This window comes from Sinocyclocheilus rhinocerous, unplaced genomic scaffold (genome assembly GCF_001515625.1).
Source record: "Sinocyclocheilus rhinocerous isolate Xijiao unplaced genomic scaffold, SAMN03320098_v1.1 scaffold1600, whole genome shotgun sequence".
NCBI classification, from domain to species: Eukaryota; Metazoa; Chordata; class Actinopteri; order Cypriniformes; family Cyprinidae; genus Sinocyclocheilus; species Sinocyclocheilus rhinocerous.
Genome location: NW_015665129.1, coordinates 2159110 through 2173177, shown reverse-complemented (window position 1 = coordinate 2173177; position 14068 = coordinate 2159110). Strand labels below are relative to the sequence as shown.

The 14068-nt window shown below is 37.6% G+C and overlaps 1 protein-coding gene across 1 annotated transcript in view; it reads left to right on the top strand.

Annotated features, from left to right (window-relative positions):
* The window catches only part of LOC107731270 (adherens junction-associated protein 1-like), a 43657-nt gene that overhangs the window by 9317 nt on the left and 20272 nt on the right, over positions 1 to 14068 (top strand). The window contains exon 2 of the mRNA XM_016542312.1: positions 11250 to 11971. Within this exon, the coding sequence (XP_016397798.1) occupies positions 11250 to 11971 (722 nt within the window). The remainder of the gene's footprint in view (positions 1 to 11249; positions 11972 to 14068) is intronic.

The following is a 14068-nucleotide window of genomic DNA, read 5'->3' as shown; positions in this document are numbered from 1 at the left end:
TTTTTTTATTTGTTTTGCCTTTTTTTTAATAAAATAATACACATACAGTTTCATGGCCAGTTAAAAAAAAAAAGAGAGAGAAAAATTCACTGGCATTCTACATTTAAAAGAATAGCGTCCACACCACAATTATAACTATTACGGCACAGAGAAACAATATCATTGGTATCACTTTCACAAGCTTTTTTATCCAGCTGTCCAAAGAGTTAAAGTGGCAGACAACATAACTCAGCTACATGCTTAGAATAAACAGAACTTTATTTTGAATTGGTGTGCTAATACAGTTGTCTTTATTGTTAGCATTCTTGGTGTGAATGGGCTTTGGTGTGAAGGTCAGAGCCGAAGAGTATTCTGGGTAACATAAGAACACAGAGGGTGAATATTGTTCATGATTACTTGCTAGTTGCATGCTCTCTCATCTGTGTGTAATTTATGTATTAATGAATTTTCTGCTATGTCGAGTCGTAAATTGCTTTGACCATCAAATCACGTTGGCATAAGGGCACATTATACACACACACACACATTCATCATCTCAGCATACACCGATCTTCCTTTATGTTTATTGGTTTTTCTGTCACTGTTTGCTTGTTGATCTGAGGTCAGTAATCTCATTTTACAGATCTGCTTAGGGAAGCTCTCTCTCTTTCTCCTTCTCTCGCGCTGTCGCTTAATTAGTGCCTTGTCTTTACTGCTCCATATGTGTGTGGTGTGAGTCTCGTGAAGAGTAATGGCAGAATTAATCTTGGCTTGAGCGTGCACAGGCAGCGCAGAAGAAAATGGAGTCCAGCCCTGCTCATAATTTGCTGTTTGCTCCTCCGGACAGGCGTTTTGCTCAGACGCTTGAGCCAGAACCGACCTTAAGGCTTTAAAGTGCAGCGGTGTTGACCTCTCTCGTCCAACCATTATTATTCTGGGCCACTCTGCCTTAAAGGTACAAACTCTTATTAAAGGCAGTGAAAAGAACAAGTCAATGTTTCTTATCTATTGCGAATCCTTTTCGGCTATCTCTCTCATTCTCTTTCTCTAGGGTGGCATTTGGGAGTCCTGACCAGCATTTGATTCAAAGAAACAAAATAAGTAGTTTCTTTAGTACAATAAAAGACAAAGAAACAGACAGAAAAAGTTACATAAAAGGCTTTAAATGCACAGTTGCTTTGGAGATTTGCTGATCTTTGTAAAACTGTTCGAAAGTTTGGGGCTGGTAATTTTTTTTTAATGTTTATAAATGAAATCTTATGCACACCAAGGTTGCATTTATTTGATTAAAAATACAGTAAAAACAGTAATATTGTAAAATATTATTACAGTAGATTTAAAATAGCCATTTTCTGTTTTAATATATTTCAAAATGTAATTTATACTTGTGATGGCAAAGTTGAATTTTCAGCAGCCAAAAAACAAAAAAACAAAACAAAAGGTAGCTGGCAAAGCAGGCAAAAATATATATTTAAATATACTAAATATGTGCTGTAAACAGGTTTAAAAGCTTAATAAAAAAAAAAATTTTTTTTGAAATTGAAAATATATTTAGTTTTAACCGTCATACCAAAATATATTTACAAAATGTATTTTGGGGCAACAAAATACATTTTCAGTCGTACAGTAGCCTGTATTTAGACTAAATGCAAATGTATATTGAATAGTCTAATGAAGATCAAAACTAGATTTATGATTTAATAATGTTTTATTACATTTTTAAATGTGTTTAATTTTAAGAAATTAATACATGATTAAATGCTTTTAAAATATGTATTTTTTTGTAAAAAAAAAAAAGTCAAATTATGCAAAACAATATATATATTGTATTGTAGGGTTGCAAAACGATTAATATTATTATATTGCCCTATTATATTGTATATTATTATTATTATTATTAATGTAGTAAACATGCTTAATGTCTTTGTGGAAACTGTGATTCATTTTTTAAAGACTCTTTGATGAATAAAAATTTTAATTTTAAGTAATCAAATAAAATAAAAAAATAAAATAAAATAAATAATTACTAACCCCAAAACTTTTGAATGGTAATGTAGGTTCTTTTTTTCCCTATTCATAAAGTGGCACAGGCATTTTCCCTTCTCTTTTGATGGTAGTTGGTGCTTTCTCACTGCTTGCTGTTTGGCCAGCCTCAGAAAAGCCTGTGGGCATCTCAGGCAGGTTACAGGATGTCCTGTGCAGGTGAGACAGTGTGTTTCCTGTCTTGATCCCACGCCCTCGTGCCTGCGTGCATGAGCCGACCTCATAGTGCAGCCGAGCTGAAAGCATAGATTATTAATAGAGCAGATATAGCCTGTGGTTTCAGGACCAGAATAAAACAAACGTTGATGCTTGTCATTTAGAATTACACTGAGCCACTGAGCATTAAAGATGCCAGTTATATAGACAGGTACGCAGTGATCCGGGCTAAGCGAGGACGTGTGGGCTGTCCATTCCATTTTCTGATAAATCCACAGAAACCACATTTATTTCATTATTCTTATAGGTCTTTTCACATCAACTTTGTTTGGAGATGCGATTGTCCGTATTATTCCTGTCAGGCACTAAAAATCCATCCTTTTCTCTGTTCGAGTCCAGGGGAGATACCTAAAGCAAACTTTAAAGTCTCATTCCGTAATGAAAGAAGAGAGGGATGAGGCGAATGCATTGGAGGTCATCAGTTATCTGTTCCCTTTCAGTCGGTCACTCTCGACGTCACGTCGGATGACCAAGTAGAACGGGTACGTTTTCCCAGTGTTATCCAGTCTTACTTATTGGGTAGTGGCATAGTAGCAGTAGCTGGTCCTCTTGTGCAGGCCCTGGCCTACGCCAAAAAGTAGGGGCGCAGGTGGCTTCCACAGGACACTGGAAGGGGCAGTAGCTGTGGCCCTTTGGTAGGGATCCCAATTCGTCGGTCATCCGACGTGACGTCGAGAGTGACCGACTGAAAGGGAACATCTTGGTTACGTATGTTAACCCTCGTCGCCACAGCTCCTGTACCACCGCTGAGCGGCCGGGTCACCGGCTCGGCTCCTCAGCGAAAACCTGAATATGCGCTGCATCTGCTGCCTACTTATACTCACGCTGTGATCAGTGGCAGCTGGATGCAATAATCGCATGCCAATGTGCATTGGCTCGTTTAGTTTACACTCGAAGTAGATTGGTCTCTCTAAGCGAGATCCTAATTCGTCGGTCATCCGACGTGACGTCTCCATTCCCTCCTTCAGGGAACGAGGGTTACCATACGTAACCGAGACGTTTTCCATCAGACTGCTTTTGGAAAAGGCAAATATCTCTGTCAGATAAAGAGAAGAACGGTTGATGTTTCTGTTTCTTTCTTTGTATCTATTTTTCTGGTTTTGCATTTAGGCGGTTCCATCCAGTCAGATGAATAGGCATGTTTGATCACGTAGAGTTGCCCCTGGAGCAAGAAATGCATGAGGGAGAGAAAGAGAGAGAGAGCAAAAGGACCCTCACCGAGCTATTCATGAGCTTCTTCTATCGCAATGCAAATGAAAGGTTTCTTGTATCTGTTGAGTTCTATTTTAGGTGTGTGAAAAGCAGCATGGAGAATTGCTCAGGGAGATACTCGCTATACAACCCAGGAAAGGCGGGCTGAATGGACAGGAAGTGTGTGTGTCTGTGTGTGTGTGTGTGTGTGTGTGTGTGTTTTGGCACAGGTTTGCATGTGTGTGCAGCTGAGCGTTTGGGGGATCTGATGGTTTGAGGGCTGCTCGACCCTCTCTGCTCACTAACACTTACACTCTATTGAGCCACAAGCCATGATGCTTATTAAAAATCTCTCTCACTGTAAAAATACCACATGATGGCTTATGACAGTTTTAGAGTTTTGTTCTCTTATAAAAGAAGTGTCTTCCACAGTGCTAATTGTCTGCATGAGAAGATGAATTGTATTTCCGTCAAGTAAATCAACATCTTTTGCAGGTCTTGTATGACACTGATATCAAGCAAACTTATTAAAATAGTAAGTAAACTATAGAAATGAATACATTTATACAGCAAGGATACATTACATTTATAACTAAATCATTAATTTCTGTTTTTTTCTATTAATCACAAAATCCTGAAAAAAATTATTCCACAATTATATTAAGGTTTCCACTATTATATTAAGCAGCACAGCTGTTTTCAGTTGAGTTATAGCTGCTGAAAATTCAGCTTTGTCCTCACAGGAATTAAAAATAATAATAAAATAGTTATTTTAAATTGATATTTCACAATATTACTATATTTATTGTATTTTGTGAAATTTCTGAGCATTAGATACTTCATTCAAAACATTACAAACTCTTAGTGACCCCAAACTTTTGAATGGTAGTGTATATTATACTATATATTGCATTACTTTATTCATTTAGCAGATGCTTTTATCTAAACGACTTGCATATAAGAAGCACAAGCTGAAATGCAGAGAAGAAGAGAAAGAAAGTTGTTATTACAGAAAGTTCCTTTGTTTATGGTTGTGCTTGCATATGAAGTATCTTCAGCTGCTTCTTGAAGGTTGTGGTGGTCTGAACAGTTCAGGTCGAAGTTTGCCGTTCGTTCAGAGGAACAGAAAGCTTTATTGTGAAGCAGCCACCAGGCAACACTCATTCACTAACAGTAAACAAACAGAAACCAACGGAAGTCCCTCTCTAGGCTGAGATCAAGTAGAAGTAGCTACTTAAGGTAAAGAGAACATTTGACTACTTTGTAGTGTAACCATGAAACTTAAAACCTAACCTTGAAATTATAGGTTGATGAATTTAGTTAAAGGCCAAACCTCCGAACCCTAATCTTAAATTCTGATTGGTTGATTGGAATTGTGTTGATCAAGGAACAGGTACTACTTGGCTAAATCATGGTATGATGTAAGTACAGTAACAGAATGTGGTAGGTTAGTTGGGTAATGTAGTAAATCTGCTGTCTTATGTTGTTGAATGTGACTATGATGTTTTGAAAGTCACACTGAAGGTACACTTTGCAGCTCCCTCAGACTGACTTCCTGGATGAAAAAGGAAAGAAGAGCCTCAAAATAAGTCTCAGATAAGCCGTTTCTCTACTCTAACCATCTTTGCTGATCCACGATTGACATTATGAACTGTGATGATTGCCCACCCATGCCTTGTCCTGACATTTTCTTCCCACTGTTGTGCTGTTGTGACTGCAGTCAGAAGCCACGGCGCTGTCCAAGGTGCTGAAGAGAGGCCTGCTGCTCATTTGATTTGAGTCTCAGCTCCATACAGACTCAACTGTCTAGCATGTCTCTGAAACAACTCAAGGAGATGTTCACTGTAATCCCAGCATACTTTTGGGACCTTTATGTTTTACTTCTGCAGGTACTGCACCTTTTTTGCTGATTCACAAGTCTGTGTTTGGAGACGTAACATTGTTACACTGAAGAGCTCAGGCATGTCTTTGAAAAACTGTGAAGATAATCTCACTGATTTGCTGTACTACCTAAGACCTGTCAGCAGATTAATGTGTGAAATCTTTCCTATAGTGAGTTAATGGCAGAGCTTTGCAATGACGTCACATCTCTCCCAACGAGAGAGCAGGGATTTGTCCTTTTCCTTGGCTAAGCCTCATTACACACTCTCACATACGCAGACACCCCTGTCATGTCTCTCCAGCCTGCTTCTGATGCTTCTATATCTGTACAATTACTAGGAGATCCTTCCTGAATAGCTTCCCACTGGCCATTTCTAAGGCAGACTAGTAATGCTGTCCAGATAAATACAGTATTTTATTTTATTTTATTTTATGTATTTTATTCACAACTTACATTTTTTTCATGGTGTATTTAATGTGAATTTTAATGTTTTGTTATTTAATTTAATTTAATTTAATTATTTAATTAATATATTTTATTTAATTTTGTAATTTATTTATTTTATTAACAAATTAGCATTATTTGCCTGGCATATTTAATGTAGCTTTTAAAAGTGGATATTTTATTTTAAGTAGCTACTTTTTTTTCATGACATATTTAATGTGGCTTTTAATATGTTTTATATTTTATTTTATTTCATTTCATAAAAACAGTAATTCATTAAATGATGGATTATTATTATTATTATTATTATTCAATAGCATTTAATTTTTGCTGTGTTATTGAGAGTTGTGAAATTTCACTGGTATAGTTTGGCATTCTGAAATTTTATCATTACAAGCCTTTTGTCTTTTAGTTGTCTTTCTCTCTCTCTCTCTCTCTCTCTCTCTCTGAGGCATTGTATGTGTCTATGCGTGTGTGTGTGTGTATTTGTGCTGAGAGGGCGTATGTGTGAAGAGGGAGTCATGTTCTGTCATCACTGTGGCAGGGATATGAAATGTCAGTGCAAGGCTGTTGGAGATATCTCCCCCACAGTCACAACACACACAAACACACACTCACTCACACACACACACACACACACACACACACACACAGTAGCATATAGATCAGAGCATGTGAAACAGCCATTTACATCCCAGTGATCCAGCAGGAAGCATATTCTGATGCAGTGCTCTTATACGCTCTTGTGCTAACGGGCCAATGCGAGGACGACAGCTGCCTGTTCATTACTGCTAGTCTCTAAATATGAAATGTGAAATCCTTCCAGTTCATTTATGAACCATATATGAAAGACAAGGGCAGTTGTGTTCAGTGACGGTATGTTTTACAGTGTGGTCTAATTAGTATTGATATTCACTTTTTAATGTATATTTGGAGTGAGAAACACTCTCTGCCTATATTTTATGCTTTATGCAAGGTTTAATAATAATTACATTCAGTCAAACATAGAGTGCATACGACCTTACTTTTATTAGTCCCATCTGGATTTCATTTGTAAATAATTTTGCCTATTTAAATAGCCATTTCTTCATAATTTACAGCTAAATGAGAGTGTTGCTGTGGGATTGTTTTTGAGTAATTCATTCACCATCATACAAAATGTATATTTTACAAATACTTACGATTATTAACGTAATTACCTTTGAAAAAATAAGCAAGACAATAGGTGGATGTTTTAATGAGCCTATGTATTTTATACATACACAATATCTTATGGTATCTTATTGGTAGTAAGTTAGCCCTTTTGATTTCACAATTACAACAGGCTAGTTATCTTATAAAATAGATTAGTATGGAATATTTGTAAATACAGATAATTCTACCTGTTCAATTACATTTTCATTATTTTCACTCTGCTTAGGATAAACCAAGTGACTGATCCAAGGATTCAGTCGGCTGTAAGAGGATCAGACTGACTCAGATATAAGCTGACCGCTTATCCAAAATGCAGGCATGGAATCCATATTTATTTGCAACACTTCTCTGAAGTGTAATTCAGCTGAAAAATCGGCCCATGAGTCATATGTCAGTGAGCATTTGGCTTGCCGTCAGAAACCATTCTGGTCGGGTTTCTCAAGTTTCGTCTTGTGTCTAGAGAGTATGTGTGAGGATTCGTAATGGAACGAGATCACGTCACTTGATTGTCTTGTGTGAATAAATTCACTCATCGGATGTGAAGACAGCCGAGTAACTAGTACTGGATGTTCCTGAATTTTCCACCAGCCATATGCTCATCTACCAAAACCTCCCATCTCATTAATAGTAACCTGGGACAGTGCTTACCATAATCCCTCTGGATATATACTGGGCTTGCATGTGTATTTAGACCATTATTATTTGATATTCCTTCGTAACCTGCAGTCCTAAAGTCTGAGTCGAAAATATGAGACTGAAAAATTAATCTAGACTTGTAAAATAAGATAAAGTTTTAGGATCAAAAATATCAATGTTACAGTGTAAAAGGAACAGAAATATTTTAAATTCTGCACTATTTCTTGGTTGCTAATCAAGTTTAACATTGATCAGACAGTCAGATGTTCTAGAGCTCAAGATGCTCTTTGGATCATTTCAAATCATGCTGGAGAATATGATCATAAGGATGAAAATTTGCTAAATATTTGCTCAAAATATGTTTTGATGAAGAAACAAACTCATCTACATCTTGGATGGCCTGATGGTGAGTAAAGTTTAACTTGTAAACTTGTGCTAATAAAATTTAGTGCTAATATCACTAAAGGTGTGCAGCATGTATTTTGCAGCATGCGACTAGAAGTAGCTGTCTGGGGTGTTATGAAGATGGTCTTAAAGGACTTTGGTGAAACTCATGATCAGTTCAGTCGGTGTTTATAATGTTATTCCCTTTACTTTGAACAAAGCGGATATGAGCGAGATGGGAAAAGGAGATGGTCTTATCATTTTCTTTCAGGCTTTTTCAGATAGCATATTTTCCATTTAACTTTTTAGGAACTCCCGAGCTGCTTCTTTTAACTTGCTTGTGTCAGGAAACACGTTCTTTTAGCGCTTTCATTTATTAAATAAAAATATTTGTATTTCCTCCCATTATCATGAATATGGATGAGAAAAGAAATGATATATTCCCACTGAGTCTATATTTGTGCTGCTGTTAAATCTAAGCAACTATGCACAAATCTTATGCAAGCTTGCAAACACAGTGAACATTAGCCTAATGAATATTCAAAAGGAAAATCTTCTTTATTCATCTACTTTATTCCTGTCTCTGCCCCTTGTAGTTTTAATTTATTGCATTTATTTATTTATTTTTATGTGTTTTAAATATATTTACTAATTTTCAGTGTCTCGCAAACATGTGCAGAATGCAAATTCGTTGAATAAACAAAACAATAATTCGCCAGTTGGCCGGTATCTTCATTTAGAACTTTAACATTACTTGGGTTGAACTGTAAGACAGGATATGTTTATATTCATGATACAATGAAATCAGTCACAAGTTGCTGAAATGTCACCACAAATTTAGAGAATATTCATATGAATGGCAAGTAATTGGAAGAGGTTTGCCTATGTCATCTTAATTGGCTTGAGTGGCAAAAAAGCTCATTTTGAACCCTGAAAATGTCTGTTTGTAGTCTGTGAATTCAAATTGGTTACTTTAAAAATCTAAATATAAACAAGACCTTTGCTTTGTGAGCGGCGTGTTGAATTACAATGCAGAATCTAAATGGGTTGCATCATGCTGAAGTGACCCGAATCGTAGCTGATGCGTTATAAGTAAAGAGCAGGGAGGGGTTGTTCATGCAAAGCTGTCCTCAATGTTTCTCACTCTCATTCACACCCTGTCTTGCGTGACCCTTAATTTAGCCCTCATTAGTATCACAGCAGCCTCCTTGAATTCACAATGTAGCCACCTAATTTCATCAAAAGCCAGAGGACGGGTGATCATTAATAGCACAACATCGGTTCCGATACGTCTCCTTAAGTAAATACAATGATGTTCCTGACAGAAATTACTTTCTAATGGAACACATTAGCACAGGGAGTGTGAGTCAGGCCCCCCGGGGCCCAGCCCAATGGGATTGAAGGACCTTATTAGTGAGGTAAAATCTCTCAGATGAGTGGCCAACCCAAGGTCCTGACCCAGTTCAGTCAGACTAGATCCCACAAATATGTTTTTTTTTACCCGAATGGAAAGTGAGAGAGAAATGTAAAGAGAGGCTAGAAGAGGGGAAAATGGAGAGCAAGGGCCCTCTCGTAGTGTGCTTGAGGAATCCATCTTATTCGTGAACAGATGAAGCAGCATATCGAACAAGCTCTTAAGTATAGGTAAATGGAAAGTGCTCTTTAGATTAAAAGGGAATCTATATTCTTTTCAATTCGTGGCTTTATAAACCGTTTTAGTATATAATTTTCAAGTATGACTCATATTTTACTTTGTGTTGGACTTCAGACATGACGGTTCACCAGTGGGTCAGATAACTATAAAATTGTCATCTTTAAACTCACAGCAACAGAAAGGCCATTGATAGTATGTGTGGCCATGTGTGGGCTCTTTAATCCCTCTAAATTAGCCTTTGACCGTGACCAATATTATCAAAGGACAGAAAAGATTACAGATATGCCTTGATGAACTCTCTTTCTGTCTGGATCAATACAGATTCTTGGCTTCTAGATATGAGTGTGACAGCTCATTTCAATGTGTTTGAGGTTCTGGAATTGAAAAAACAGCACCCCTCAAGAAGTAGTTCAGCTAAAAGAAGCCATCACAGTGGAAGTTGGACATTTTGTGGTTTGAGGAGTTTGTTATTTCACTAGAGGTCTTCAAAGTGGTTTCTGGGACCCCCAGGGGACCACAAGGGGGTGTTAGGGTGTATATGAAAAAAATTGTACAAAATGCTTTTTTAGGGCTGTCATAATAATGAAATGTGATATTATTTATTATTATTATTATTATTATTATTATTATTATTATTATTATTATTATTATTATTTAAACCACCAAATTTGATCATACTTCATTACTCAACATTTGAAGTGGATCAAAACCTTTCATCAAAGTTGTCCTAAAACCTAAAACCAAAATGCGTTCTTGTTTTAGGACAACTTTGATTAACTTTTTTGATCCACTTCAAATGTTGACTACTGTATTTCATTCTGCTTTCAAAAGACAAAAAGGAAGGTAACATGTAGGAACAAAATATCTGGATATAGTTTATGGGTAGTTTTATATATTACGTTTGAATAAAATTCAATTTGAATTTGGACTTTTTACGTAATTTCAGAAAATTTTCACAATATAATATAAATGAGTTTTTATACATCTAATTATTTTTTATACACTTTATAGTTGCGCTTGTATTTTATCTGTAGCCCAACATTGTATCACTTGCAGACTCAAATTTTATGAGATACCAATAAATAACAGACATTTGGCACACTTTTATCCAAAGCAGTATGCAGTGCATTCAAGCAATACGTTTTATTAGAGCGTGCAAACCTATGATTTTTACGTTGCTAGCGCCATGAGACCAATTCAGCCAGTGGAACGTTTGTTTACAAAGCAAAGTAATTGAAGAGTGCGGGCTAAGACTTTGAAAGTAAATGTCTTTGAAAACAACATTGAAGTGTGCGTTTAGCATCTAGCTGTTAAAGGGGAATCACACATCTAATTAATATTGGAGTTCAATTTATGAGAACTTAGTGAGTCACAGAGCAGAACGAAGCCTAGAGCGAAAATCGCTAGACTGGAAAATGGTGTTGGAAATAAGGACATTACAAGACTGCGGTAAAGCCCAATCTACTGTAGTCAGTCCTTGAAAGATTTAATAAGACAGTCTTTAAGGTAAAGAAGTTGTGTAAATTTTGCCGAGCCTGCATACTCTCTCTGTGATGTATAAAAGACGCACTGATTAAGATTCTCCAATGCGGCTAATTTCCCTCTTTCTCTTTCTCTGCTTTTCAGTTCCATGGTTGCTTGGAGACCTGGAGGAATGCTGGGATGTAGAATGTGGATCCTCTTCATCCTTGTCCATCTCACAATGGATCTGTCTCTGTGTGCACAAGCAGGCCAAGGACTCACCCTCAAACTACTGCCCAGATCAGTGCCCCGCTGGCAGCCGCACCCTCTGCCCACTCGGGACACGCTTACCGGCCAGCACTTGAGGACTCTGGGTGTCTTGCATCGTGGCATTCCCCCTCCCTTGCCATCACTAGGCAATCACGGGGAGCTGGGGGGCGCCAAACTGTGGGGGCGGAAAAACCGCAGGTCACTCCAAAAACGACAACTTTGCGCGGAGTGCCCCTCTGACAAAGGGAAGTCGGTTGCATTACCAGAGGGGAGTAAATCTGATTTAAATCTGCATTTATCTCGCTCACGGAGGCAGCTGAAAGGGGACGGCTATGACTCCCTGGAGGGGAGAACCACCACAGTGGCAGGATTTATTGACTGGGGCCCTACAGGGGCTGACGAGGGGCATGAGGAGGAGGCGAAAGTGACCCCGAATGCCACCGTCACCTCTTTAGCCCCTTCCACCACCACAGTTACCGTAACTAGCACTACCATACGCAGCCCCCAAAGGACGTATGCGGTGATTACAACCGCGCATCCTAAGAGGCACAGCACCACACAGCCAAGCAACTCCAGAGTGACTGCCAAACCACCGAAACCTTTTGGGGACACACCAGGTAGGGCATAAATCTGAATGGCGACTGTTTCTTCGTTTAGCTTTTGTTTTTTAATCCATGTAAGATACTTAATCAGCTTATGTTTGATTGTGTATTTTTTAATTCAGAGGCGGCAAAACACAAAGAGATATTTTTAGGGGCCGGTTTAAGGTCATTCATGAACATGGTCTTTGGGTCTCAAACCACAATGCAGTGCATCAAATACACTGTGTGGGTTCTTTGAAAAACTGAGGGTGGAAAATACTCACGAAGCTGTAATTGGCACACAACTGCTCGGCAATTTACAGCAAAGAAGGTGGTTGAATTGTCGAAGGGCCAAGAGCATCTAGCTAGCTTTTTTTTTTGGTGAAAATATTGGTTTAGTCTTAAAATTTTGCTATGAAAAACCTCAGCTGCTGTATAATTATGGAAAATAAGCAAATATGGAGAAAATAACACAATTTGCTGGTGTTGAAAGTTTGTCATATTGGTTAATAGGCTATTTTAAAAGTTTTGTGAAAGTGGAGATGTGTCACTTTTGCTTTTTGTGGCTAAAAGTTTATTAAGTAGGCAGAAGAATACAGTGTTTTTGAAATAAGTCTCTTATAAATCAAGGCTGCATTTATTTAATTCAATTAACAGAAACTTGAATTTTAGCAGCCATTACTCCAGTCTTCATTGTTACATGATCCATCAGAAATAATTTTAATCTTCTTTCAATTACAATTCATGTTAACACTTAAATTTGAACGGCAATTTTCAATTCAAATTTAGGAATTTAACTGGAATTTAAAAGGCAATTATAATTTAAATTCAAAATTTAGATTTCCAGTTGATTTCACTTGGCCAGTTTTGAAGGCAGCATAGTTTCCTTTTTGCATCCTTTGCTGTTTTTGATATTATGCAATATAGTGCATTTTTTCAACACTCAGTTTCTACTGAGAAATAAGAATCGTAATCATCTCTAAATCTTTCTTGATGTTCTGGAGCCCCGGAAGCCTGAAACCAGTTTTCATACACAAAATGTTGCTTGTTTAGTCATTAACTGACTGGGCACAGAGGCAGCAAGATGGTTTTAATGCACTTTTGCCGTTACATTTATCATCTTTGGCTCCATTGCATAATCTAGGCCTTGGTACTGCATGACAGAGTAGCCTACATATGGCAACCTCAGTATCCGTCAGTAGTATTTGTGAATCCTGGGGAGATTATTCTATTCTCTGTCCTAGAAGGATGATGATTGGCATTAGCTCTCATGTTTGCCATTAGGCTGCAATCTGTCCTCTGTGTTTGGTATTGCACAGCATTAGGCTAGTCATCCATTCAGTGTGAAGTCCTCTGGGTAGATCAACTATTGTGCTCCATAAATCTGTGCAAAAGGGGAAGTGTCTTGACACTTTCTACAAATTGGCTTGACACTATCTGTGTATGCCGTGCACTGAGATCTGTTATAGTGTACACAGTGGGCAAAAGTTTAACACACAATTAAGTTTACACAAAAGCGTGGTTCAGCGCCAGCCATATTAAAAGACAGATAGCATGACCGCTAAAACCGAGACATTGCCGATTTGCAGAAAAATACATTTGAATCCCCTAATTCTACACTACAGATCTGCAGTACTGCAAAGTTATTCATCTTCGCAAGTTTTGCACATTAGCATGCCATAGATTACATTAGCTGCGAAAGATATTACCAATAAAGACTCCCATAAAATTAGATTCATGGTGAGTAATATACAAGCAAGAACAAGTTTACGACTCCCCTGAATGGAAACTTACATACATCCATGCATGTCGAATTATATTTCAGCACAAAGGTCAACCTCCAATCAGATGTCACGGCCTCATTAACCACAGGAATGATTAGCAAAATGAAGTCAATCTGGAGTGACGACAGCAGTGTCATTACATCTAAAGGCCAGCATGAGGTTTCCCTTAATCTCTAAAGTGCTGTTCAAATAATTCTCCTTAATTTCTTCTGATCTTTATAAAAGGCTAGGTGAACGCAAAATATCAATCACACCAAACTGAGAGTTCACAACCATATAGTCTAACACTAGTAGAGGAGATTGTATAGAATTATTTCCAATATGTCTCATATATGTGACCCTGGACCAC